Below are 27,331 nucleotides of genomic sequence, written 5' to 3'. Positions count from 1 at the left end.
TAGTATTACTCTATTTTTAATCATTAAAAAAAAAACTAGGCTTGCACTACTGTTTAATTAAAGTCTCCCACTCAAGAGAATTGACTTCACTATGAATTTCAAGACATTTACTTTAGCAGGTATCTTGAATATTTTTTTGTACTTTGTCTGGGTTATAAAATAACTAGTGAAATTTCGGTCCCTGCTAATGTTAGTTTAAATTACCTGATCTACCTAATTTTAGAACAGCTTCTCCAGTCACAGGGAGTTTCTCATATCACCAGTCTTTTAAAACATGTAACCTACTGCTTTTTGTTTCCCATGTTACTGCTCATAACATGATCAGACACCAGACTTACAGTGGACATGACTGTCCAGGATGTTTCATACCTAATTTTCTGCTGAGCCCTGTTAACGTGCTGCAGATTTGCTCTAAGTATTCAAAACTACTAACAAAGTACTGGGCTCTGACATATTAAATAGTGCTTTAGATCAGGAAGGACCACCCTGTTATCTAATGTAGCAATCTCTTACATAGTTTTCATTGCCCACACCAGTATTTCTACGTTAAGCCCAAAGATCTGAATTAAGCCACAGCATTTCATGAGACAAGCCTGTGCACCACAGGCAGAGAAGAAAGGCCACTATCTGCAGCCCTCCATTGGCAAGGAATTGATGAGACATGCTTGAATGATCTCTACAGTTAATGGTTGTCTGAGAGCCTGATATAAAGTCCCATTTCATAAAGACCTAAATATCTTTTCCTGCTTCTCTTCCTAGACATGCTTGACTTTACAATTAGCACTCACGAGCAGAAGTGCTTTTCCCAAAATACAGACTTACATTTATGCAGCACTTCTCATGTATAAAATGCAACATCCCTACTGCTTTTCCAGGAGAAAAAATCTTTGACCAGAAAATTATCTTTATGAACAAACAAGCTTTATATTTTTCCTAAAGGATGACATTTATAGGAGTGGGCTAGTCAAATGTCAAGAAATGGAGGCCTGGATCATGACTTGAGCAAACTATTACAATTAACATTGCAGAATAGATTGCTTGCACTGCATTCTCAAATTTTATAGTATACAGTACTTCTGTTTTGGCAGATATTGTGTTAGGAAGAATATGTGAAGATATTTTACTCACTGCATTATCTCCCAAAGCCGTTTTGATACTAATCCGTACTTTGAAAGCATTCTGTGCATCTGACAAAAGAGAAAAAAGCAAACATATATTGGTAGTCACTCAAAATAGGATTTTAAATCATTTACTTCCCTGGTTGTTTCACAAATGTCAGTTTCTAAATGTGTCTTAAGAAATCACATGGTTAGAACAGAAGTTACCTGCATGAAAAAATCCCAACACAGTCTCAATGAGGTTTACAATGACCTCTTGAAGTGCAACCAACTTCCATACTTAATTTGCAAACTCATAAAAAAAGAAGTGAATACTCAGCATTTCAATCTTCAAACTGAAGACCAGTTAAAATGAAAATCTTAGAAGCTGGCTGCTTTGTAGTCTAAACTGTTACCTACTTTACCTAAAGAAAGATGGGAATTAGCTCCAAATCTTACCTGGTTTGCAGAGCTCAGCATGAGCAATGGCAACTACAGAAAGTATAAGCAGCAAAGCCCGTAACATTCCGTCAGCATGGAAAGGTTGAGGCAGAAAGAAGTGAGACTCCCCTGTAAAGCACTCTTAAACTTTGTGTGACCCAGGATTAAAGCATCAGAAGCACAAGTGAACGACCAAGTAAAAGGTTTAATAATTAACCCCCGTTATTTTAGCTAAAAACAGGCACTGGAAACAACTGTCGTCTGTTAGTTATTTACTACCTTTCTCTGTAGTAAAAAACCACAAAAACAACAAAACCAAAAAACTGCAACAAGTATTTAATTTTCCTTATTCCTTTTTAGAAAAATATAACATTTTACAGAGTGTTCCAGGCCAATCTCTTTTTCTCACAGGCATAGTGTCAGACACACAAAGTGTCTGTGGCATGTCACACCAGAGCAACTGGCAACTGCTACCCACAGCAGGCAAATCTGAAGCTTGGCTGCCACTAGATCCCAAAGGAAGCTGCCACCTGCCTTCCAGGGGAAACTGTCTGGCCCCACTGAGGGTCCCTGAAGATAAAGGAAGACTGGGCACCCTTTTCACCTCACCAAAAAAAAATGTGTGATGAATATAGAATACCTGGATCCAAAAAAACAGAGCTCAGGCATTGCCCCTCACTTTCCCTTGAACTCACAGCCCTTGGGAAAGGCCAGCCTGATGGGCACAGTGCCAAGTACCCCCATCCCCACCCCAGCCCCACTCCTGTGTCCTTGCTCAAGCCCAGCAGAGCAAATGCCTTGCTCTACGCAAAAACACCCCACATTTGAGGCATTGCTTTGCATGAAAAGAACTGTTATATGTAGGGAGAAATACGTTTTTCCTGTCAGAGGCTTATTATGGTAGCAACTAGAATAAGCAGAGGTGCAATAAAGGACTTAGTAGGAAGCCCGTTGAAAAGGAATGTATTTTTGTTTTGTAGACATGACCCACTGTGTATATGTCTACACACACATGTGGAAAGATTTTAATGCACTCTGCACTATTAATCAAATGTTTACCAAGATAAATAAATAAATATGGAGGAAAAAGAATTCAGAAACTGATATGTATTGCAGGTATTTGCACAGTGTCTGCAATCTAAGCAGCAAGACAGGATTACTTTATTTCATTATGTTGCTGTATTCCCCCTGCAGCCGCTCTGATTAATGGTTAGTTCCTACCTTGAAGATCACTTCAGAATTACTTTCAGTTGGTCCTTTAGCACCAAGAAGTGTCCTGAGACTATAAACCCGAAGAGCTTCACATGAATGACAAACAGTAAGAAAATCTGACTTAATTGTGGGCTAAATTTATGAAAAACAATAACCAATATTTACTGCATTAGATACTCAGACTTTCAGGTAGCAGAGGACTTACTGTTTCAGTAATTTAAACTGTTTTTAGAGGCCACTGTTAAAGGACTTGATAGCCCATCTTTAAAAGTCATTCACCAAGTTGATTCCCAGGCACCTCTTTGCTCTCACTAGGCAATCCAGTCTGGGTACAAAACTATTGGATACATTATCTGCTCATATGTTCAATCTATGCCTATGAAAACAAAAAAGTGATGCATTCATTTCCAATGACAGCTTAAATTAACATGCTGTGTATATGCACACCAAAAGGAGCACACTGAAAAATGTACAGATATATGAAGGACTATCAGGTTTCTGTAGCATTTGTAACTTAAAAAAATCTTAAAAGAATGTGAATGCAGTCAGTTTCATGGTAAATTCATGTGCATTGCTTCAAAAGCGAACACATGAACTTTTTTGTACCTTTGGAGGAAACACTGGAGAACTTGGGAAGAGAGAAGAAAAGCCAAGCATTCTTTCCCTGCTGCCAGAAGTCAAATGGAACTGAGTGTGATACACAGCATCACCACTTCCCCCTTCTGTAAAACACCACAAATCAGTTCTTCCCCTCAGAATTGCATGGGGCCAGTGTCAAAGTACAGCAAAGGGACACGACACCCAGCAGGAACAAACTCAGAGGACATGACTGGATTCCCTGATCAGAGCTGCTGAATTCCAGCCAGGATGGCTGATTTTCCCCAATTTGTCTTGCTGGTAAGAAGGAAGACAAATTATTTTTTCCAGCAGAGAGGGGAGGAGGTCAGGAGAAGAAGCAGTGTGATAAACACCCCAGCTCAGAGCTCACAGGGAGAGCATCATGAAGTTGATATATACGCGCACAGCAACGGGGATGTGTGCCAAATGCATCCAGCTGAAGGCCCACGTGCATATCCAACTGTACATGCACAGAGTGCTGCACCAGTTGCTACACATCTATAAATCTTTTCCCAAAGCCAGCACAGTTTTCAAATAAGCCAGGTGGACATGCAAGAATATACCAGGTGTTAGCAGGAAGATAACTTTGCTTCAAATTAATGGTATTTTTAAATAGTGTCTTAAAAAGCACTGCAACTTTTCAGTTTACAAATGGAGTATATCTGTATAACCTAAAAGGACAGACAGACATTCTGCCACTTCGTATCTTTGTAATAAATCTACATGCATGGATAACTTTCTGCCCAGCCTCTCTGCTTCCATTTTGGCCAGATACACAGCACTGTTTAAGCATGTCTGCATTTGTTTGCCACTGATTAATCAGTCAGGCATCAGTTTGCTTGAATAAATGACAATCTTCCGGCACATATGCAAGGCATGTTTTTAACTGACTACTTTGTGAGGTGTTAGATTTCTAAGTAGTTCCTCTTTTATACTATCTTTGTTTTTCCTAACTACTGTGGAGCTGCAGGTCATAGCCATGAAGAACTTCATGCATGATCTGCATTCCAGAAATATCATTGAACTAGTGCAAAGAATTATTTCCTTATTGTACCAAATGAATTTGTCTGCCTAGCTGAAAATAAGAGTATCTCTGTAATTTTTTTCAGTATTTTTATCTACAGAAGTTCATGTATAATCTGTATGTACATATTTAAAAATACATCAAAGTTTGGAGTACTGAACAAATCAGGAGAAATTTGTTGAAAAGTCATGAAAGCATATGACTTGGTAAAACAAACAAATCCCCTCAATCTTCTCCATATGATTAGTAATGTACTTTTTCTGCTCCTTTCAATGTCTTGGAAATGGAAAATCCCAGGGAAGTAAAATATTGATAGCTATTGTACAAGTTAATTAACAACTATGGCTAAACTTAACCTCAGTTTTCAAATTTGACAAATTAACAATTTTAAACTCTGAGGAAGTTAATCTTTAGTCTCAAAGAGTTGTGTCCAATTCTTAGGAGGAAAGAGCCAATGTGTGACTGTCAGCTTTAGTCACTCATGGAAATGTACCTGGAGAACTGCAGACCCGACCTGCAGTTGTGCACAGTGCTCTGCAGTTCCTTGGGTGCAGTGGAAATGACAAACACTGCATTGTCACTTCCAGAAGACATGGGGGAACAGGGTGTTGAACGAGGACTGCCACCACAGTCACCACTGTAACAGTGCAGAAGTGGCGGTCACCAAGTTTTTATTAGCGCTCACAGAAGCAGACAGTGGGTGAGAAATCATTTAGCTCTGCACAGTAGTGCAGGTGGGGGAAGGATGCACTCGCCAGCATTCCCATCTATCACCTTGGAAAGGGCACTTTGCAGTGGAAAGCACCAAGGACAGCCCACAGCAGGGCTGGCACTGAGAGTGAGCAGAGACTTCCAGCATGGAGGGGGTGGGAGGATGGTGCTGTTGCCACCCCTTCATTGTCACGTTTATTATACAAACACAGCAAGAAGTGTCAATGAAAACTGACCCATCCCAAATCCACACTTCCTGGAGGTCTCCTACTTAGCACATATCCTCTGGGTCAGACAAATCCAAGCGAGTGATTTGACTGACATTTGACTGCCCCTCGTATTCTCTTATTTCCATTTGCATCATCCAGGGAAAAAAAAAAAGAAACAAACAGATGTACAATTCCATGAGGAAAGGTGCCACTCTTCTCCTGGAGCATATGGCAAATATTATAGTGAGGACAATTTTACATAATTTGTATGCTTATCAAATGTATCTTTCTTTTTTCCACAGAGGGCTGGGGCATACAACAAAGAGAGTGAACCCTTCTTATCTGCTTATGTTACTCTACAATGGCAGAAAATACAAGAAATGGAAACCAGAAGAGCCACAGGGGAAGGAAGTTCAAATGTGTGTCAAAGAGAGTCACTGCACTTCAACAGAGAGATGCTCAACTGTGCATGCACAGCTCTGTGCATACATCTGGAAAGACACACAGGGATTTGCAGTGCAAGGTGGGACATCCATGGTAGTTACTACTTGCATGGTACATAACTACAAGTTGTAAGATAAAAGTTTCTCTGTTCTGGGCTTCCCACACAGTACAATCTGTGCATCCAGCATTGACCTTCTCATGAGAGGGTTCATGTGGTACTGGACCATGAAAGAGTATTTCTCTTTAGAAAATATGAAAGAGTGAGTTCCAAAACCTGAAGGTTGCCACAAAAATAAACTAGGCTTGTGAAGGCCTGGGGTCTATAATTCCAGTGTAAGGAATAACAGCTACTGACTGGAATGCAGTAGTACTTTGGATATGTGAATGGCTCTTGCCTGGAATTGCCATATCTTTTTCTTTCTGACACTCTATCAATTAAATTGTATGGAAGTCTGCACCTGGACTTGAAAACCAAGCTGCTACATGTGTATAAACTAATAAAAATACACAAAACAGAGAAAAATGCAACTGTGTATCCTTGTTTTGAAAAGAATGAAAGCTTTTTCCAGAATCATTCTGGATATCTCTAATAGCTGTTATGTTTTGTGTTTTCTTAAAATGAGATCCTGCTTTTAATTGCTGAAATATATAAGCTTAAGATGGTGCCTTCCCCAAGAATATTGGAAAAATGTCATGATGAAATGTAGCATACCAAAAGAAAGAAATTACAGAATTTCTCAATTTTGACTCATAAATAGCTTAAAGGAAGGTTAATAGTATGGCATTTCCTCTGTTGATGGGAGGATGAAAGCTATAGTTATAATTTCTTAATGACATAAGATTATGAAACACATTTGGTTGTTTTTTTCAAAACTTTCATGGGTGCCAATGGTTCATCAGTTGTTAAATGCCCAATACTGCCATCTTCTGTATCCAAGAAACAGCAAATTATGTGTTACTTTACATGTATGTTCTGCACAAGGAGCAGTGGAAGTACTACTGATGACAGCTCCTTAATTTTAAGAGTCTAGGATCTGGCACATGGTTCAGTAACAGCAGAGAGGTCATGGTCTGAATATTCATTGGTCAAGTGGCAAATGTAACTGCTGACTACAGCAGTCACATGCTTGCTTTGAATAACTCCACTGAGCTTCAGAGTAAGAAAGAGGATACTCATTATGCTGTTAATGAACAACACAGTCAATTAGTCAGATTTTGACAGAGCCTGCTGTGGTGTGCTTCACCATCACCAGCTCTGGCTGTTCCTGCAGTGTACTACCTCCAGGATGTAAGAAATAAGCTCCTACGTTGTGGTTTAGGAGAGTAATCTAGACCTTAATCAACAATGTACTTTATTAATGGCTATGCAAAACATGCCCAAATGAAAGCTGCAAGCACACTGCCTCTGAAAGCTGCCATCTATCACTCCTGTCACAGAGGAACTGATTACTGACAACTTGCATATTTCCACCCATCACGCCCAGGAGGGTCTGTGTGGAATAGTTTCCTGCATGAAATGCGTTTATAATCAGGTCAGGTACAATGCCTCAGAGACGATGATGGGAATACATCAGCAGTGTGAGTTACATTGATCAATGCACGGGAACTGTGACTTCCCCCAGCTCTGAGAGGCTGTGGGGCAGGGCAGCCATGCTCACAGCAGCCAAGGGACACACTGAAAGCTCCCCTCATGGCAGGCACTGAACACCCCGCTCCCACACACAATTCCCAACACAGCCAAGGCAGCTCCCACACAGAGCACAGGCTGTGGGCAGGCAGGCACTGCCCGGAGTGTCAGTGACTGCCATGGGCAGCAGCATCCCAGGCAAGCTCAGGCAGCACTGCACGGGCACCCAGGTACCCAACAGGACTGAGGACATCCCACAGAGTCAGGAGAGGCTCAGGGAATTGGGCCTGTTCAGCCCTGAGGAGACAACCGAGAGAAGACCTCATCAACACATAGTAATACTTAAAAGGAGGCGTCAGAGGATGGGTCCAGCGGGGTTCATATTCTCGGCAGTGCCAAACAATAGGACAAGAGGGAACGGGCAGAAACTGCTGCACAGCAAATTCCACCTGAACAGGAGCAAAAACTTCTTTGCTGCATGTGACCAAACACTGGAACAGATCGCCCAGAGAGGGTGTGGAGTCTCCCTCACTGGGGATATTCAGGAACCGTCCGGACACAGCCCTGCGCCCTGGGATGGCCATGTCTCAGCAGGGAGATTGGAGCAGATGATCCACTGTGGTCCCTTCCAACCTGACCCACTCAGGGATTCCGTGACAACGGAACGCTCTCTGCACTCCCTCGCTTGCGGTCCTTGGGACAGTTCTGTAAATCGGGCTCCCCAATGCCGCCTGTCCGTGCCCCCTGTCCGTGCCCCCGGTGCCGCCTTTCCCTGTCCCCGGTGCCCCCTGTCCGTGCCCCCGGTGCCCCCTTTCCGCGCCCTCGGTGCCGCCTGTCCGTGCCCTCAGCCCGCACCGACCCCGCCGCCCTCAGCCCGGGGACCTCGGCGCGCGCCGAGCCCCGCGCGCGGCCGCCGGAACCGATTGCGCACCCTTCCGCCGCGGGGTCACGTGACGTCCCGTCGGTTCCCGCAAGATGGCGGCGCCCATGTTGGTGCCCGAGCCCCCCCTGGGGAAGCCGAGGTGAGGCCGCGGCCGGGCCGGGGCTGGGAGCCCCCGGGGCAAGGGGGAGGGCCCGCGAGTCCCTGCGGAGAGCTGTGGCCCCGTCCTGGCCGGGACCGCCCGAGCGCACGACGGCCGCGGCTGAGGCCGCCCCGTGGCCAGGCCCGGCAGTGGCGCAGCTCCGCGCGGCCGTGGCCCGGCGGGACGGGGGAACTGGGCTCGGTGGTTCTCGGGACGGGAACGCGGCCGCGCTGCGGGCGGCGAGCGGGCCCGGCGCGGAGCAGCGGGCGGGGGCGCTGCCGGTCCCGTCCCCGGCCGGATCCGGGGGGAGCGGGGCCGCCGTGCCGGCCCGCCCCAGCTGCGGCGGGGCGGGACAGCGATCCGCGCCCGGGAAAGCGGCGGCACTGGGAGATGTGAGGGACAGCGGAGGCCGCGGCGCGGGGAGGCAGCGGCATGTGCGTGCCCAGGCTGAGCCCCGGCCAGCCCCGCCGCGGAGGCCGTGGGCAGGGTAGCCGTGCTCGCAGGGGGATTCCCTGGCCGGGGTCTGCAGGGGTTTGCCCAGGCCTCGCTTCCGGTGTCCTGCGGCTGGAGGGAGAGGCGAAGCCCAGCCCTGGAGCGGCTTGGGCGCCACTTGCGCGTCAGCTGTGTGCCCACCTCTCCTGTGCTGGCCCGGGAGTAAGGGGAGTCCCTCCGTCTCTTCCTTCCTTGGGTTTCAAGAAAAAGAGGTTCCCAGGAACTGGGAAGGAGTTTCTCGCTTGTCAGCCCCAGGCACCTGCTGAGGGATGCGATCCATTTCAGGCAGGGACCCGAGGTGAGAATCGGCCAGGCTGGCCGGGGCAGAGGCAGAGGGCCCAGGTGGTGACATTGTCTGTGCGGGCAGGCGCTGCTGCCGGGACAAGCACCGCGGTGTCACCTTGGCATGCACAGGTGTGCAGGTAGTGAGGATGTGGGCAATCCTGAACAGGACTGGAGATGTGGGTGAAGTTCTGGCTGGCTGGCTGAGTTACACTTGTGGAATCTTTTGAAATTACACACTCCAAGAGGGGAAGGTAGTAATCTCCTATCAGCATTTGGTCTGGCACAAGGACAAGAGCAGAAGATGATCCCTCCTTCCTATTTCTCCATTATCACCTGGCTAGGAAAAGGAAAGATAGAATGAAACCTGACAGAAAAGAGCTTGATGTGAAAATGCTTCAGACATTAGAGGTATTTTAACCATAGTGAAAACATGGTGCTGCTTGTAGGCAGCTGTTCAAAGCTGTCAAACAAGCAAGGAAGAGTGTGGCCAAGCTTCTGTAGCAGAAGAGCAGTGCTGAGCATTGTCTCTGCGGGCTGTGGAGTGTGTTTTGTTAGCTGTGCATTGAGACTGCTGTGTGTGGAAAATAACAAAAGAGAAAAGAAAGGACTTGAAATTTCATGTCCCATAAAAGAAAGACTAGAATGTGCTGAAAGTTGTACCAGAATTGTAGGGTAGGAGATGCCCAAGTTTTTCTCCCTTATCTAGTGACCAGGTTTTAGGAGCTGAAGGAGATTTCATGGAGTTGGTGATGATGTTGAGTACTTCAGAACTCAGATGAGACCCCATGTGAGGTGTCTTCTTGCTGCTGCCCATGTGCAAGTCTGAACAGCACAGCCACAGATTTACAGATTTCATTGTCACATCACATGCTGCTGTGGAGTTACTGTTTCATATAAATGCCTGTAATTTTGCAGTTTGTGGGATTTTGTATTGCTGAAGGAAATTTAAGTGCATGTATGACAGTAAAAAGTATTTGCTTGGCTGTTTTAACATAATCATTGTTCTCTCATCCTCAGCCATCAAAAGTACAGAGCGATTCTGAAGAAGGAGAAGAGGAAAAAAAAGCGGCAGGCGCTTGCCAAAACTAAGGGACTCAGGTAACTGAAGTGTTTGGTACTGTCAGTGGAACTAGAAGTGAACTAGTGAGGATTTTTTTTTTAAGATATCATTTTGTGTATCTGTGTTGGCCATAGCATGCAGTTGTGTAGGTGTGTTGAATTGTGCTTTTTTTCAGAAGCTGCAGAAAAAGATGAATCTGTGTCTGAGGAGGAAGAGGAGGAAGTGGAAGAAGAGGAGGAAGAAGAAGAAGAAAAAAAACTTGAGGCAGAAAGGTGAGAAATCTTGAAAATGGCATATATGCAATAAACACTTTTTAATCAATTCCATTTTAATACTTTGAAAAGTTCAAATATATTCTGTGAAACACAGTCTTTATTGAATATGTCAGGCTACACAGTCCTTTCTTCTAAAGCCTGAATGATTCCTATGGAAATTTCTCTTTTAAATAAGATTAGGTAAGTTGCAGTTACTGTAGTAATAAATACAATATTGAATTGTTTTTATGACAGTTGCATCAGTCATGGGTAGTCCTTAAGTTGGTGGTCTGAATGGTGTCTGGTTTCTTTGGTAGACAAAAACTACATGAGCAGTGGTTGCTGAGAGAAGAAAAGGCCCAAGAAGAGTTCAAGCTAAAGAAAGAAAAAGAAGAGGCTGCAAGAAAGCGTCAAGAGGAAGAAGAGGTATAAAGATGTAAAACCTTAGAGTTGTGCTAGGCAACAAGGTAGCCGAGTATAGTAACTTTCATTGTTTTGTGATGGACCCATTTTTCTTGATGCTGGTGTGTTTGCAAGCATAGACTCTCCACTCTTTTGTATAGAAAAGCAGAATTGAGAAGAGAAGAAAACAACAGCTCTTAAAAGGGTTTTTGTCAGATTTAGTTGCTTCTGACTGGATGAAAACTTAATGGTCAAGGAGTTGTAATGCAACATGCTGCTTTTGACTTTGATTGTAAAGCATTGTTCCTTAATTTATTTTTTTCTGTCATAAAGAGGAAGATCAAAGAAGAATGGGAAGAGCAGCAAAGAAAAGAGAGAGAAGTGGCACAGCAGAAGCAACAGGAGAAGAGAGAGAGAGAGGTGATTCTTGGTGGTGGGAGGATATACATGTTATATATCCTGTGACATGATCAGATGCAACAGTTGTGCATGTTGAAAAGGGATTTTTTTATAATTAGCAAATGCATTAGTTAACCCATTCTGTCTAAGCTCCTAAACCATTCTTCAGTGTTAAAGAGCATCCAGGGGCTCCATATACTGAAGTGTAACTCCTGTTAACCCATCTGGTTGTTCACAGTATGTAATTGTTTACATCAGGTGAATACAAAGGTACTGTGCCAGTGCAGGTTCTGATAAGTGCACTTTCTGCATCATGTGTTAAACATAATCCTTCCTTAATGTCCCAGTTAAACACAGTCAGTGCTGAAGAAAATGCCCAAAGAGGATATGGAATATGGAAGTACATTGCTGCTGTTCCTTAACACAGTTATTAATCAAAAGATGTGTTACAGCTCTTCTTTACCTGACTCATCCAACAGGATGTATCTTTTTTCAGAGCTCCTTGGGTGGAATAAAAATGATATTGAAGATACAAGTCATTGATAACATTTCTGTTAATGATACATTTGTCTTAAGTTTTACAAGTTCACTGACCTGGATGTAAGGTGTCCTGTACAGTAATCCAGTGTGAGGACTAGCCTCTTACTGCCACTGAAGAGTGACTGCAGCTTTCTAGGCTCTGGTCACTTTAGATTCTCCACAGTCACAAAGTTTCCAGTCATTTCTCTGGGAGCTGTGTCTGATAGCCACAGCGGAGAGGAGCCATGAGCAGACACTTAGTGGCTGTGCCAGTGATGATGTAACACTTGAATGAGGGATGCCAAAGAACAGCAACTATTGTATTTCCTGTCTTGTTTCCTCTGGTGTTCAGGTGTCCATTTCTGTCTTTGCAGAGTAGGGAGACAAAATTATGCTCGTGTCCTTTATTTAGGGTTGAGATGCAGTTTGGAGAGAGTTGAGCCATGATAACAGCAGGATTTTATTTCCTCCCCTCTGTCGTTGTGTTTGGGTGTGCCCAAGCCCTCTGTGGGATAACTGGTGTCCCTGAACTAGATGGAAGCAGCTTTCTTTTTTATTTGGTTGTTGGATTCTTTGCTTTGTGTTTTTCTGGGTTATTATTTCTGGGGATAGTGAGTTAAATTGGCTTATAGAGGGCAATGACAGGCACCCAGAGGGAAACTGATTACCCAGCTAAAAGCAGAGCCACCCATTTTAGCAGCAGAAAGTTGTTTAATTGGTTTTGCCTGTGTCTTGAAACAGCAGTTTATTCAAGTTCTAACAGTGATACAATAAAAAAAATAATTTCCCTCCCTAAAATGAAGAAATAGATTTTCTAGTTTGATGGGTGGTGGTGATTAGAGGCTTTTTTGGAGAGGGTGAAGGATTAGTTTTGGCTTTGGGTTTTGTTTGGTTTTGTTTTTGTTTTTGTTTTTTCTTTGTTTTGGTGGGTTTTTTTGTTTTGTTTTTTTTTTTTTTTTTTTTTGTTTGTTTTTTTTTTTTGTTTTTTTTTGGGGTTTTTTTGTGTGGTTCAGGGAGTTTTGTTTGTTCTGTTTAATTTTTCTTTATTAGAGCGGGTACTATCTAACATCCTTGGTGATCAGTACCAGGTGCTGTCTGGGACCTCATCTTTAATTGCATTTTTTAATTTTCATTTGCTCTTTTAAAATTTAATTAATTCTCTTCCAGTCCTAGCATATTTTCTTGTACTGATTATGTTAAAATATCTTTTTTCTAGGAACTTCATAGCGCAATTTATTAGAAGTAGTGTCCAGCCAGTTTTGGAGAGTTGTATTGTTATGCTCAGCCCACTTAGAAAAATGAAGGAAAAAAATCCTAATTGCTTTCCTGTATTTGGAAGGCTAGATGTGGTTAACTTGCAATGTTTAAGTTTCTTACCAGTTATATCTCTTGCTTTAACAGAGGCTCACTAAGCATTGCATTTTTCTGTGTGTTGCATGAAATGTGTAAGTTAAAACATTTCGTGCAACTGAACGATTATGGACTCACCTGTAACCAGGCTGTGTGCTAGAGCAGCAGATAGATTTAAGCATCAATAGTTCTATGATAGTTTTAAAAAAGAAAATTAAACTTCTCTGTTGTCTGTCATTTAGTTTAGAAGATCATCTGCGTGAGGGTCTTGTCTGATGTATCCTTTAACAGCTTTGTAGTACATGAATTGCTACAGAGCCAAAGTAAATCTCCCATTTTTAAAGCAAACCCCATCACACCTTCATTATGCATAATCACTGAGCATTGTAAATTAGGTTCTTAACTAAAGAAACCAGATGTTTTGTGTATCCTCAGGGTTTTCACTAGTCCTGTGTTTGCACCATTTATAGGCAGCTGTGCAGAGGATGCTGGATCAAGCTGAAAGCCAGGTATGCTCAGAGACTTTCTGAAAAAAGAACTGAAAAGTAATTTAATTTCCATCCAGTGTTTGCCTTCTAGCATGCTGTCCATCTGCTCTCCAGAACCTAATGGCCTGAATCAATTTAATATATAGTGGCTTGCATGAGCTGTAAACAATTATTTACTGGGTGGAACATAATTAAGCATATTTCTGGCTGGTTGGTGGCAGTGCAGTTGTGCATGCTGATGACTGTTCAGGAGGTCTGAGTCAAAATGAACCTGGAAATACTGCTGTGTGCTGTTAAAAACCACTGTGCATGATGGTTTATTTGTGAATTGTAATTCTAAATAAATCTGTCAGTCCTGGGTGGCAAGATAAACGTGGCTTTTTAAGCAGATGTCAGGCTCTAAATAAGAGGATTGAGTGGTAGAGATCCTTACGGAAAGGAAAAAAAGGTGGGGAAGGGAGCAGCTTGACTGCTTGGATGCCTGGAAGAGCATGGATCACAAACTGGCAGTGTGTAGAAAAGAAAACTGCAGTTTCCATGTGTCTCTTAGAGATTGCCTTAAAGAATAATTTGGATTTTTATCCCTGTCATATGGTTAAACTTGTGAAGATTCCTGCTCTGTTTAAACCATGAATCTGAAAAATAAGTTTTAACCTAGTTATCCATTGTTTATTGACTACCATAGCTACATTGGAGTTACATTTGGTTCCAAATTATGTTTAAACAGTTCTTTAGGTAGGGAATCTGTTTCATAAGATGGGTAGGAAACTGCTCTGAAGTGCTGCCTGCCCAGAGCTCAAGATGCATTAGCAGTCATGTCTGCAAAGGAATAGTCAGAAACGTGGTATGTTAGAGACTGCATTAGAGTAGCAGTTCAGGGTTCATTTACTGCTGACATAACAGGGCTGTTCTGGTGATAGCAAATTATGGCTGCGAGTCATGAGCAGAATTGGTATCTGGGTCAAATGCTGCTTGTGAGTAAAAAGAATTTTCAGTTGATTTAAAATGAGAACTTAGGAACAAGCTTTACAGATTGTTTGGTTAGAATGAAAATTCCTTTTAAAATATGTGTCTTGGTTGTAGTCATTCAAGGCTTGCAACTTGGTGAGGCCATTTTGAATTAGAGAATTCCTAATGACACAAGATGATCAGTATGGACACTTTTACTTCCAGTGCTAACTATATGAATTTAATTTTTTAAAATTCTGTCCTTTGGCAGGTTACTTCTATTTTAGCCTTTTCTAGATGCACATAACAGTGATAACGATGAGCTTGCTGAGCTTTGGGCTGTTGCAGAGAAAAATAAGTAAATAGTCTCAGCTTTCTCTCTGCCAGGTTGTGGTGGTTTTGGCTGGGGTAGAGTTAATTTTTTTCATGGTGGCTAGTATAGGGTTCTCTTTTGGATTTACACTTAAAATAAGGTTGAAAGTGTGGAGATGTTTTTGTGATTGCTGAGCAGGGCCTACACAGACCTTTTCTTCCAAGGTTTTTTCTGCTTCTCTTATTGCCACACTGGTGAAGAGGCAGAGGGTACATGGTTGGTTGGGAGGAGACAGCCAGGACAGGTGACCCCAACTGACAAAAGGGATGTTCCAGACTATCTGACATCCTGCTCAGTGTATAAAGTGGGGGAAGAAGAAGGAATAGGGGGACATTTGGCATGAAGGTGTTTGTCCTCCCACATCACTGTTATACGTGGTGGGGCCTTCCTTTCCTGGAGATGGCTGAACACCTGCCTGCACCTGGGAAGCACTGAATTAATTCCTGGGTTTGCTTTGCTTTTTTGCCTGGCTTTTGCTTTCCCTCTTAAACTGTCTTTATTTCAATGCATGAGTTTTATATCTGTTACCCTTCCATTCTCTCCCTGATCTCACTTGGTGGGGCTGTGAGCAAGTGGCTCTCTGGGGCTGCTGGCTGGGGTTAAACCATGACACAGATGTATAAAGTGAGACCCAAGGCACAGGGCAGCTTTGAAAAACAATGCTTTAAATAGGTTCAGCTTGCCTTGTAGAAGCATAGCTCTCATAACTGCATGTGAATTCAGTTGTTAAGTTTTATTTTTGACACTCCGTTTCTTTCCTGTTTTCTAAATTTTGTCTATTTTAATGTTTCTTCCACAGCTGGAGAATGGTGTGAGTTGGCATAACCCAGAGCCCCCAGAGAATCTGGGAACAGAGAAGGACAGAGCAAATTGTCCATTTTATATTAAAACAGGTTCCTGCCGATTTGGAGACAGGTAATCCATTGAATATTTACCAGGATAGAAGTGTGTTGGGGAGATAAAACAAAGGCAACTTAATTAGGTCATAAGCAAACTGAGGAAAAAATGCTGCATAAAATACTTCTGTGTATTTGGATGTGGACTGAGAGCAGAGCATTGCCTGGCTGGAATTGAGCTATTTATTGTTACGGCATATTACTGATGGTGCATTCTGGTTACATTGTTTTTTCTTAGCCTAGAGTCATGCACAGGTATATTCTGATAGAATGTATATGGTCTGTTATTAGTACAGGTCTGATATGTCAGATGCTAGTTTTTTATATTTTCTAATTTGCATATGTTCAAATCCCAAGTGGATTAAAGAAAGTAAGTTAAGGTAAATCTGCACAATTGGGAAAGTTGTTAGGTAGCTTCCAGAGTTCTCACTATTTGAATGTGTGATGCATTCAGTTGTGATTCTGGTACACTGACAGGATGCCCCTGTCTCAGGAGTGAAGTGCAGTTAAAGGGAAGAACAGAGAAGCTCATCAGGATGATGAGAGATGAGGAGCATCTCTGTGGAAGTGGCTGACAAGTCCAGACTCTGCTTTCAAAGAGGGGGATGGAAGAGGACTGTGGTAGATGAACAGCAAACTCAGGAGTAGGGTGGGAATGATTATTTGCAATTTAGTCAGATGTTTCAGAACGTTTACCAGCTTTGACAAAGGAAAGACTTTCTTATATGAAACAAATGGCAAACTTGTTCCCAGAGGATGCAGAGGAAACCAGAAGTATAAATGAGTTTATGGAGTGAGTACATGTTCATTGGCGACCAGGAACAATGATGACCCAAATGCAGCTTCTGGTTTGAGAATCCCTGATTTTTTTTGTGCTAAGGAGAAACAGCAGCTTAGCAGGGAAGGACTCTGATATTTATTACATGAATCTTCAGCAAAAACTTACAAGGTTATTTTACTAACTTGTATCACTGAAACATGTGCAGTCTAGCTATTGTAGTTTTCTTTACCCTGGGAGTAATTTGTTCCAGTGTGATGTATATTGTGGATAATTATAAGATAATTCAACTATATGGAAGCTTCAAGTTTACATCTTTTTTTTTTCCTATTTTGAAATATGTGTTGAATTCCATAATAAAAATTTCACCAGCTATATCACTGCAGACAGCATTTTTTTTTCAAATGTCTGGGTCTTTGTAGTCTTTGCAGTATTTTTGTTGTAGTGATCTTTAATGGTGATAACTTCCATAGATTATTTATGGATTCCATAAAACTCAGTTTTGCTTTGAACTTTGCATTTGAACTATGAATAACCCTTGGAAAATAAATACTGAGAAACATCATATTCTGCCCTTCCTCTTTCACCCCTGTTGATCTCAGCTACCTCCATTTAATCTTCCTTCTTTTTCTTCACATACCTGCTTCCCTCATAATCTGGTCATTTTAACATCTGGTGCTGTCTCTAAGTTGAAGGACTGGTACAGCTAGGGTAGGACTGGAAGGATGGGTTGAAAGGAATTGTGAAAAACTTACAGCCAGTGTTATCAACAAATAACTATTGAATCTCGTCAAAGCTTACTATGTCCTGAATAAGCTGAAACTGGCTGAGTTTGCTACTACCAATTTCCCCAGTAATTCAAACCCTAACATTTTGCAGTAATATTGGATTCTTGGGTCATTCATTTTCCTTGGGGTTCCTTTTGTTCTGCCATGTGAATATATCATTTTGTCCACAAACAATATTAGGTGGGTTTAATATTTTCTGTTTTATTATTGAAATTGAACAGCAGAAGGAGGCAGCTTCTAAAATGTAAAAAAACAATAATCATCAAATTAATTGTTTCCTGGTTTAGTTTAGGGTTTTGAGATTGGATTTTTTTTTGTTGTTTGCTTTTTGAAATCTAAGGGGCCAACCAGAAGGTGAGAGTCCATTTCTGATTGACTGGGTACAGAAAAACTTCCTAGCTGAAGTCTGGGTTGTAATTGTCCATTTTGAGACCTGACCTTCCTGCAGTTCTTTTGTGCTGCCCAGTGACATAAAGAGATTAGACTAGTCTGGATGTTTTTCTGGTCATGTCATGAAAAGGAGAAAAGTGTTGGGAGAGTGCATGACCCAGTTGCTTGGGGATATACTGAATGGGAGTCATAAAACACAGTGAAATAAACATGGAGAACATCTGTGTTCTTACTGAATCTAAAGGTGTCTAGGGGAGAACTGTATTTCAGCATGCTAGTGAGGTAGCCTGAATATGATGGATGGTGAGGGAGATCTAATACTTTTATGGCTGCCAACAAGCTGCAGATTAAGATATGACTGATTTAGAAGAATCTTTGAATCTTTTTGTTTGTTTGGCTTTTGGTTTTTGTAGGCTTTTGGGGGGTTGTTTTTTGTGGGGGGCGATTTTGGGTTTTTTTGTTGTGTTTGTTTGTGGTTTTTTGTTGTTGGTTTTTTTAATTTGTTTGTTTTCATTTGGGTGTTTTTTTGCTAGAAGTGGAAAAATACCAGTCTTATACTCATCCAGGTGCAGGTCTAAATGTGCTGTTCTTCCCACATTCCCACCTTCCATTCCCATATGATGGAAACTACTACAGTAAAAGTTTTTCAGTTTGCAAAAAGAGGAGCAGTGACTTGCTTTAAAATCTCTTTATAGAAATACTCCTGACAGTCTTTTAAGCCCCTCAGAAAATGGGAACACATTAACCCTTGTAGCCTAAAAGAAATTACTTCAGCTCTCATTGTGACACTGATATCTACAACTTTTATAGTTCTGCTTTCTTAAGCAAGAATGTGTTTGTTAATGGCATTAAGGAACCCTTAAGGTTATGTACAAATTCACTCTGAAATATTCGGTTTAGTAATTGAAGTATCTTGATCTTCCAGTAATGGATTTTCTTTTATAGTAACTGTAACTGAAAATGACAAATGTTTGAAGCTTCAACAAGTGTGTCTTCTGCTGGAAGTGCCAATCTTTCCACTTCTCTTTCTTCACTGCACCTGTCCAGGTGTTCTCGAAAGCACAACTACCCCACATCGAGCAAGACGCTGCTGGTGCGAGGGATGTTCATCACCTTTGGCATGGAGCAGTGCCGGAGGGATGACTATGACACAGATGCCAGTCTGGAGTACAGTGATGAGGAGACCTACCAGCAGTTCCTGGAGTTCTATGAGGATGTGCTCCCTGAATTTCAGAATGTGGGGAAGGTGGTTCAATTCAAGGTATGCATCTATGTGTGGTTTAGGAGCCTTACAAGGAATTCTGTCCAGCATGCCCCAGCTAAATCCTCTGGGCACTATGCTGTGTCTTTACAACAAACTGTGCATCTCTCATGGCACCTGTAAACTTGTCACTGCTCTTACAGAGCACCATCTTACTCTGGGTGAATCTTCTCTCCCATTCCTCTGAAGTGTTAGAAAAGTTTGGGCTTCTATATTGCACGTTATTCACACTACTCAACAGTTCACTTATCTCATATTCCTTTCTTTTCTTATCCTGTGCAAAGTCCCAGAGGATCCATTAACACTGTTAGACAATATAAATACATCTGAGCTACTGTATTTGGGCCTAAGGAATGAAATAGTGCGGGTATGAAATACATTTGGAGTGTACACCCAAACAATATCATTTTAGGACTGGCTGAATAAAATAAAACCAGATTACAATGAACTGAAAAGATAGCAGATATTTCAGTAGGAAGAATTATAGAAAGGTAAGTTACATAAATGGGTTTGAGATTTGTCATCCATGCTTAGTTTGTGCATTTGGTTTGCTCAGTGTTTTGTACTGATTTTTTCCCATTTATATTGTTGTTCCTTACGGGGATAAAGAGGGATCTGTAAATGGAGACCTCAGAGATGAATGATGTGTGCTAACAGTCCCATGTTGCCCCGAAAATATGCAGCTTGGATGGTGCAATCTCCTTGTATCTGAATCTATTGCAGCATCCCTTTCTGCTTGCCATTCCTGAGTGTTTTCCTGCAGTCACCAGGAGGCATATAGTGCCTTTTCTTCTTTTGTGTTCATCTACTGACAGCTGCCTCAGGACTGAGATGGCATGAGCATTTCAAGCAAGAGGAAAGTAGAAGGAGTGAGTTTTCAGTAGTTATATTATGAGCTTTATAGGTAAGAAACCTTCACTTGTTTGGAGGAGTGGAACATCCCCTCCATATTTTGACTCATGGAATAATAGCCAGTTGTCTTCTACTAGAAAACAGGATGCAGATTCCCTATGGAGCGTGGCTTGAAATGCCTTATCAGCAAAGTCAGGTCCTTGGCTTTGTACCATGGTTCTGTGCAGGTGTGCTAAGCTGCACCTGCTTGGGTCCCTGTGACTATTAGTGTGGCATTCCTTGGCTTCTGAGGCAATTGTACAACAGCAAGATGATTCTCATGGACATTTTTGCTACATTAGAGATGCTTCAGAAAAACATGTTGGCTGCAGGGATCTTAACTGTGAGTGAGCTGAGCCTCTGTGACCATTAAGAATCAGATTATACACACCCCTCTGTCAGCTTACCGACTTTTCCAGTGTAGCCCAAGGTTTTATTCTGGCTGTTTTTTCTGGGAAGCTGCTCCAGAATCTGGAAGGTCCTGATAAAACACTACCTTAGAACACTAGGGTTCTTTTCCTACCCAAAAATGTCTATGGCAAAATCATTCTCACTTGTTCTTGTATTGACACTTAATCTCAAATAGTTTGACTCCTTATCCTGTAATACTTAATTATACAAGTTCTTGTTATTGTGGCTGAAGCCCTTTGCTGATCCAGCACACAGAGGTATTCCCTGAGGGTCAGTCAGGGTTCAGGGATGAAAGGAGCTGCTAACTTTGTTTGCTGCAAATATTGGAAGAGGCCTGAGGGCAACAGAGGCTGGAATCACAGTTTGTCCTGGAGAACTGGGTTTCACCTGCCTGGACCTGCCTGTTGGAATCTTCTGTAACTAGCAGCAAGCTTTTTCAAAGTTAATTTTTGAGAGCTTTAGATCTACTTTGAATGCTAAATTATTACAAAAAAGGTTTTTCAGAACTGTACAATGAAAGATGGTGTCATCAGCTTTTTGAAGCCATTTTAAAGGGATGCTGTGAAGATGCATTGCTCTAGCGTCTCTTACTGTAAAGAATCCCTCCTTTCCATGTGAGGATACTAATAATTGTTGTTAGAGCAGGATTTGGCTGTTGCACATAGGGTTGGCCCAGACAAGTGCAAGACAATGGAAAACAAGCTTTCCTGTGGACTAAGTGAAGCCAAGGTCCCAGAGTTAATCCAAGCATAATTTAAACATAAGCCAGAAAGGATTTTGTTTGTTTGTTTTATTAACACTTAGTGTTTTGAAAAACATCATCTCTAAGTTGATATGGATGAACTGTCTTAAATGAGAATTGCCCATCTCAGAACGTGTGAGCTGCTGTGCAGCATAAACCTTCCACTGCCCTAACTTCATGTTTGCATCCCCTCAGGTCAGTTGCAACTATGAGCCCCACCTGCGAGGAAATGTGTACGTCCAGTACCAGTCGTAAGTACTCACAGTCTTACCAAGGGTTACAGCTAAACTCCAGAGCTGAGTGATGAGTAAGAAGTGTTTGTATCATCCATGCAGTTCATTCTTACACTGTACTGGGAACCCAGAATTGGTAGGGGGTGTCTGAAATGATTGTGCGATGGTCATGCCATCTGTTGTTTTTACTTTTTAAAGGGAGAAGGACTGTCAGGCAGCTCTGGCTCTGTTCAGCGGACGATGGTATGCAGGCAGACAGCTTCATTGTGAATTCTGTCCTGTGACAAGGTGGAAAACTGCCATATGTGGTGAGTCTTGGAAAAGAGAATGTATGTTACTGAAAGAATACTCACTCATGGATGTGAAAAAGAGGGATTAGGCTGTAGTGTTCAGATCTGCTTAATGTTGTATTCATTTCGGTTTGGAAGACAAATGTTCTAACTTGCTTGTGTAGATCCAGGAAAGAAAAGGAGTATTACACCATGTCATGTAAGTGTCTGAATTGTTCTAATGGATTTACCGTGGTCTGGGAAAAAAGTTTTGGATTCTAGCTTTGGAATTAATAATCTTAAGGTGAAACTCCAGGAAGTACTAATTTATCTCTTCAGAAGCAACGGCAGTTTCTGGACTATCAACAGTTCTAAGCAGTACATATAACATGTGACTTATTTGCCTTCTTACATTAAGGTAAATAAAACTTAATTTCATTAAGTTTGTTCTAAGCTAAAACCAATCTTCATAGCTGTTAAAAAGCTAATTCCAAGAAAAGTACACAATGAAAATTAATCTTGTGTGAGTTAAATTGATAGGTGGTCAGATGCATGTTCTTCTGTTTGGAGAAGCAAAATTTAGTTTATTAAATTTCTTCCAGTTAGTACATAATGAAGAAAGAGATTTAACAGGTCTGGTTCATAAAAAAGCAAACCCTAATCTGTTGCAGGTTTATTTGAAAGGCAGAAGTGTCCAAGAGGGAAACACTGCAACTTTCTTCACGTATTCAAAAATCCAAACAACGAGTTTTGGGAGGCCAACAGAGACATACGTATTTCTCCTGAACGGACTCATCAGTTGTCTAAAAACTCTGAGAGGAGAAACCGATCGAGCCATCGTGACGACTATTACAGCCGCTCCAGGAGGAGGGGCAGCCCCAGCCCGGACCATTCCCACCGCAGAAACGGAGAATCAGAGAGGAAAAAGAGTCGCCGCAAAAACAAGAGGCGGCGCCGCTCGGGGAGGTCCAGGAGCCGAGAGAGGAGGAGGTCTCACAGCAGGGGCAGGAAGAGGAGAGGCCGCAGCCGCAGCCGGAGTCGCAGCAGGAGTCACAGTCGGACACGCAGCAGGAGCTCCTCTCGATCCAGGAGCAGGGGTAAAAAGAGATCAAGCAGCAGAGGAAAAAATAGTGAAACTCCCAAAACAAAGTGAGAATTACTTTCAGAAATCACTAATTGATAAAAATAGAGCTGAAAAAGAAATCTTCCCAATAGGGTACCAGATATATATGAATTTCAAATAAAGTGTTCTTGCACATTAAAATGTTTCTTCCTAATAAAGGAACGTAGTTTACTGTGTGCGAAGCTTGAGAAAATTTAAAGTTTTCAGTCCTATAGAAGGTGTGAATGTCAAGTACTCTAGCTACTCTGTCCCTCTGAACAGCTGCTACACCTGGATGCACACTGAGTACAAATAGAGAGGTGAAGCCTCTTTGGTATATGTTTATTTCTGTTATGTGTATGTTAAGTGTTTACTGTTAGTACAGAACAGCCAGTGTGCAGTAAATTCACACCCCAGCACACTGCAGATCCAGGTCTGTGTAGGTGATTGCCATTTGTGTTTTTCATCTGTTTATTGGAAATTGCTTTCTAGACAAAGAAAATATAATCGTTTTATGAGTTGGAGAAAAGGGATCTCAAAGACATCAGTGTTTGATTGTACAGTACTTGCCCAGTAGGAGCTTTTTGGTCACGAGTGTTGGATTTTTCTCGGCCCTGACTGAGCTGCTGAGCTGATGGCTTGTAGGGATTGCAGTAGACTAAAACCATGCAGAAAGTACACAGAGAAACAATCAGTTTATTCAGTACCTTAATCCCCAAGTGAGACTGGAGACCATGCAACTGTAATCCTTGAGTGAGGTTATAACTGCTTTGCATACCTCTTGGTTGCACACCATTTGTAGGTGACAAGGACCTGCCTAACTTGTGCTGGAGGGGTGGAAAGTGTCCATCAGGGAACCAAAGATGTGATTGTGGAGGCTCAGTCAAGATGACTGCAGAGTGGCTGAAGAAACTGAAGACTATTTCATGGTTTTGGGAGAGGAGAACTTGACTTAGAGCCTTTTGAGGTTTATTTTACAAATAGTTTAAGGCACCCTACTGCCTTGCTTTCCTACAGCCAAGGTGAAGAGTAGGGTACATAAAAACGAAATTATTGGGACAAAACCTCCTTGAAATGACAGCTATATTAGCGAAGTACCTGCAGTTAGATAAATCCTTACCAATATTTTTTCACTTTTATTTAAAAGATTTGTGCTGTTAGATGTACTGTATTTCACATGGCTTATCTTCAGGTTTTAACTTGGGCACCTCAGTGTTCTCAGACACTTAGAGAGAGCGTGTAGCACCGAAGGTGCAGGTGCCCTAACGGTCTGTAGAGATACCTCCCTGTCTTTAGCCTCTCCAAAGAACTGGGCTCCTGCCTTCAGAGAGCCAATCAGACCCCATGAGTTAGAAGCCTAAAACAGGCATGAAGTGCTCCCAAATAGGAATTCATTACAACTCCCAGCAATGTAACATAAACTCCCTTAGAAAATCTAGGTATCTGAACTTTACCAACAGCATTCCTCACAGCAAGAATGTTTTTCCCCAGGATAGTTAAGATCAAGTGAACATTGCTTCTGGATATGATATATATATTTTTGCTTTTCTAAATGCATAGTGCACCTAGCATGCTGATTATATATTTTTCCTTCTTTCTTCATGTGTAACTTGTCCAATATGGAGTAGCACAACAAAAGTGATGTTCAGTTCAAACCCAACTTTGATGATATATTGTCATAACTTAGGCAGAGCTGTAGCTTAGTTAATTTCATTAAATGTTTTAGTTATTAACAGATGTAGGAATTGTAATTAATTAGCATGACTTTTGAAATAATAACTTTTTTAAAAGGCATATTTCAAAGGACAGACAGCACGAAGTTTTTAATTCCATTTGAGAAATTTGTTACTGCCAGTTTCTTATAATGTACCTTTTTCTCACCACACCTTAGAGGCAAATTTTCCCTGAGGTTTCTATTTTTTTATAGATGCTCAGTTGTCTCACTGGGTCACTTGCACTGCATGTGGCAAACTGGTTCAGTTGGCCACCACAGGCTGGTTCCATCCTCCATTCCCTGGGCTGCCCTGCTTCCCAGAGATCTCCTGGTGGGAGAGCTGGCTTGTGCCCCCACTGTGCACCCCGTGTCACACGGACAGATGTCATGGAGCATTAGCCCAGCAAAATCAGCTGTCCAGATCAAGGAAATGTGGTGGAGTGGGTGGTGGGAACCTGTGACCAGTCAGGTGAAATAAGCAAACCAGGCCTCCATGGGATTAGAAACTAAGTGCCCACTAACAACCATGTGAGAATTCCACAGGTGATTAGGCTCCTTGTCCCCACAGTTTTGCAACACGATTTGGGAAGCTAAGTGGCTGTATTTAAAACAAACAAACAAACAAAAAAACCCCAAACTTGCTCAGAAATGCATGTAAAAATTTAAATATACTTTATTTCTGCTATTACAATGGCTGAAGCTTCAGCTTGTTTTTCTTGAGGTCTGGACCCAAACGTGCTGGCTGTACCTGTACAGTGTAGGACTGGTAGCTGTGATTGCCGTGCACTTTCACACGATGTCCGTTTATTACACAGAATTTGAGTGCTGTAGATCTGACATTTAGCTTGCATTTGTTAGCATGAAACCTGGGATTCCACCAGTTTTCTAACTTTGGAGTTTGTATTTTTCAGTATTGTTTCTCTGCTTCATAATCTTAGGTAGTGTTATATGCATGGTTTTGTGTTTCCTTATTATTTGAGTGAGCTATTTTATTCTGGAGAGACAAACAGACTAGAAGTTTTTTAATGTTAAGCTTAATTATTTTCTTTCCCTACGGGAAAAAGCCCCAGAAGAACATGGAAAGGATTTAAATTTGCAAGGAACAGCCCATTCCCATTGCATGTTATTGTGCATATTCCACAGGAAAGGACCTTATAAAGTGAATTAATATGGGCCAAGTTTTGTTTTGTCTTCGACGACTATTTAAAAGTAGCATTATTTCAAAATACCTTTTTTTCAGTTGTGAATTCTGCAGGGATCACGGAGGTGCTTTGGAGTAATTCTGGCATTTACACAGAGGTTCAGGGTGGCAGTGCCAGGGCCTGCAGCTGCCCTGCTTCAGTCAGGATGGGGAAGCAGGTGCTGCCCTGCCCTTCAGTGGAGGAGGAACAGCCCAGCCAGGCAGCAGCGCTGCCTTGTTCAGCAGCACAGGGGGAACCCCTGTAGGCATGGGCACTGTTGCTGCCCAGCAGAATTAAGGCATCAGGGAGCTGGGCTTGTCCCCTCGCAGCAGAGCCTTCCCTCCAACTGTAGCTGGTGGCCACTTCTGTGGGATTTCATTCCCTGTCTGCCTGTCCAGAGTAGCAAACCCCCATCAGGGCTTGAGGAGGGGTGGCACGTGTCTGTGTGTTGAATGCAAGGCATTTCTTGTGGACACCCAACAAGGCCTTCCCTCTCTGGCACCAGCCCTTGTGTACAGGGCACATTGTCCAAAATGCATCCCTAGTGACTCCTCTCCCACTCTGACGCCCTGTGATGGCAGCATGGCTGTTTTGCATCCAGTTTTGCATTAGCACGTTCAGTGTACTGAAAATGCCCTCCGGTTTACCAGTGACATTCCTGTGCGCTGAATAACTTGTTTTTTTTCTAAAGACATGCAAGAACCTGCTAAAAGATGCTATTGCTTCCTGTCCTGGATCAGCACTTCTTACAAAACATGAAAGATGGAAGTTTATGATAGTTAATAACCTAAAAGCTTAATTTACTTTCTTACGTCATCCAAAGAGTGCAGCTCATTTTGCTTTCACTGTAAGCTTGTAATTAAAATGAACCCCATTTACTCCACATACACTCCTGCTCAGCACTGATGTATCAGGTGAATTGAGTATCTATGGCTGAAAACCAGAACTGATGTGGCATGGACAGGTAACACTTTGTCGAGCTGTGGGACAGACTGCAAAGCAAGCTGGACAGCCGTAACCCACGGTACATGGGAACTTGACAGAGGCAGCCAGAGGGTGAACATCACTGTGGCCTTACCCCAAAAGGAACAGCACATATTCAGGAAGGCCTCTTCGAGTTAAAGACTTAAGTCAGTGAAGTCGAAGACACTCAACAATCAACTTGCCTGAAAAATCCAGAAATTCCTACTTATTCTTTAGCTCTCCCCAACCCTTCTGCACAAGACAGGAAATTCAAAAACCGGAATTTCATTTCAGATTGATTTCAGAAATGCCCAAATATGTTAATTTTTCCCCATGCTTTTGCTGATAAGATCAAGGAGTTCAGTTCTTTTGGAAAGGTGGAGAACAGATTCATCTGACATATTTTTGGTTGCGACCAGGATTGTAAACATTGCATTGACTTGTTCAGAATTTTATGAAAAGAACTGAATATTCAGTCTCTATTAGCCAGAAATCTCTCTCAACATGTGGTTTAATTTTCAAATTAAATGGTACCTCCCCCATCAATTTGACATTCACTTAAATAAATTTCATGTTTAATGTGGCAAGCTTTCCAAAAACTTGCTAATTTATTGCTTTCTCTACAATTTAAATGGATGTAAATAACTGAACTTGGACACAGTATCCTCAACATTTTTTAATGAAGTGCTCAAGAACAGGTTAAGCACTGTAATAAAATTTCCCTTTTTTTTAAGCCA

The 27,331-nt window shown here is 42.1% G+C and overlaps 2 protein-coding genes across 3 annotated transcripts in view; one reads left to right on the top strand and one right to left on the bottom strand.

Moving 5' to 3' along the window:
* The window catches only part of CLTRN (collectrin, amino acid transport regulator), a 26,748-nt gene extending 18,315 nt beyond the window's left edge, over nucleotides 1-8,433 (bottom strand). The window contains exons 1-2 of one of the 2 annotated variants that reach the window (XM_030950180.1): nucleotides 8,315-8,433; nucleotides 1,129-1,187 (exon numbers count right to left, since the gene is read on the bottom strand). In XM_030950180.1, the coding sequence (XP_030806040.1) occupies nucleotides 1,129-1,187; nucleotides 8,315-8,372 (117 nt within the window). In that variant the 5' untranslated portion in view covers nucleotides 8,373-8,433. Of the gene's footprint in view, nucleotides 1-1,128; nucleotides 1,188-1,556; nucleotides 1,624-8,314 lie in introns of those variants that run through there. The other variant, XM_030950270.1, reaches the window with a different exon arrangement.
* On the top strand, nucleotides 8,359-27,331 carry ZRSR2 (zinc finger CCCH-type, RNA binding motif and serine/arginine rich 2). Its single transcript, XM_030950059.1, is given in 12 exon segments — nucleotides 8,359-8,405; nucleotides 10,200-10,263; nucleotides 10,265-10,280; nucleotides 10,418-10,514; nucleotides 10,814-10,922; nucleotides 11,232-11,318; nucleotides 13,637-13,675; nucleotides 15,775-15,890; nucleotides 18,875-19,088; nucleotides 21,328-21,383; nucleotides 21,564-21,673; nucleotides 22,306-27,331. Coding segments are annotated over 12 exon segments (1,437 nt in total). The 3' UTR covers nucleotides 22,788-27,331.

This window comes from Camarhynchus parvulus, chromosome 1 (genome assembly GCF_901933205.1).
Source record: "Camarhynchus parvulus chromosome 1, STF_HiC, whole genome shotgun sequence".
NCBI classification, from domain to species: Eukaryota; Metazoa; Chordata; class Aves; order Passeriformes; family Thraupidae; genus Camarhynchus; species Camarhynchus parvulus.
This window is presented reverse-complemented; position numbering and strand designations above follow the sequence as displayed.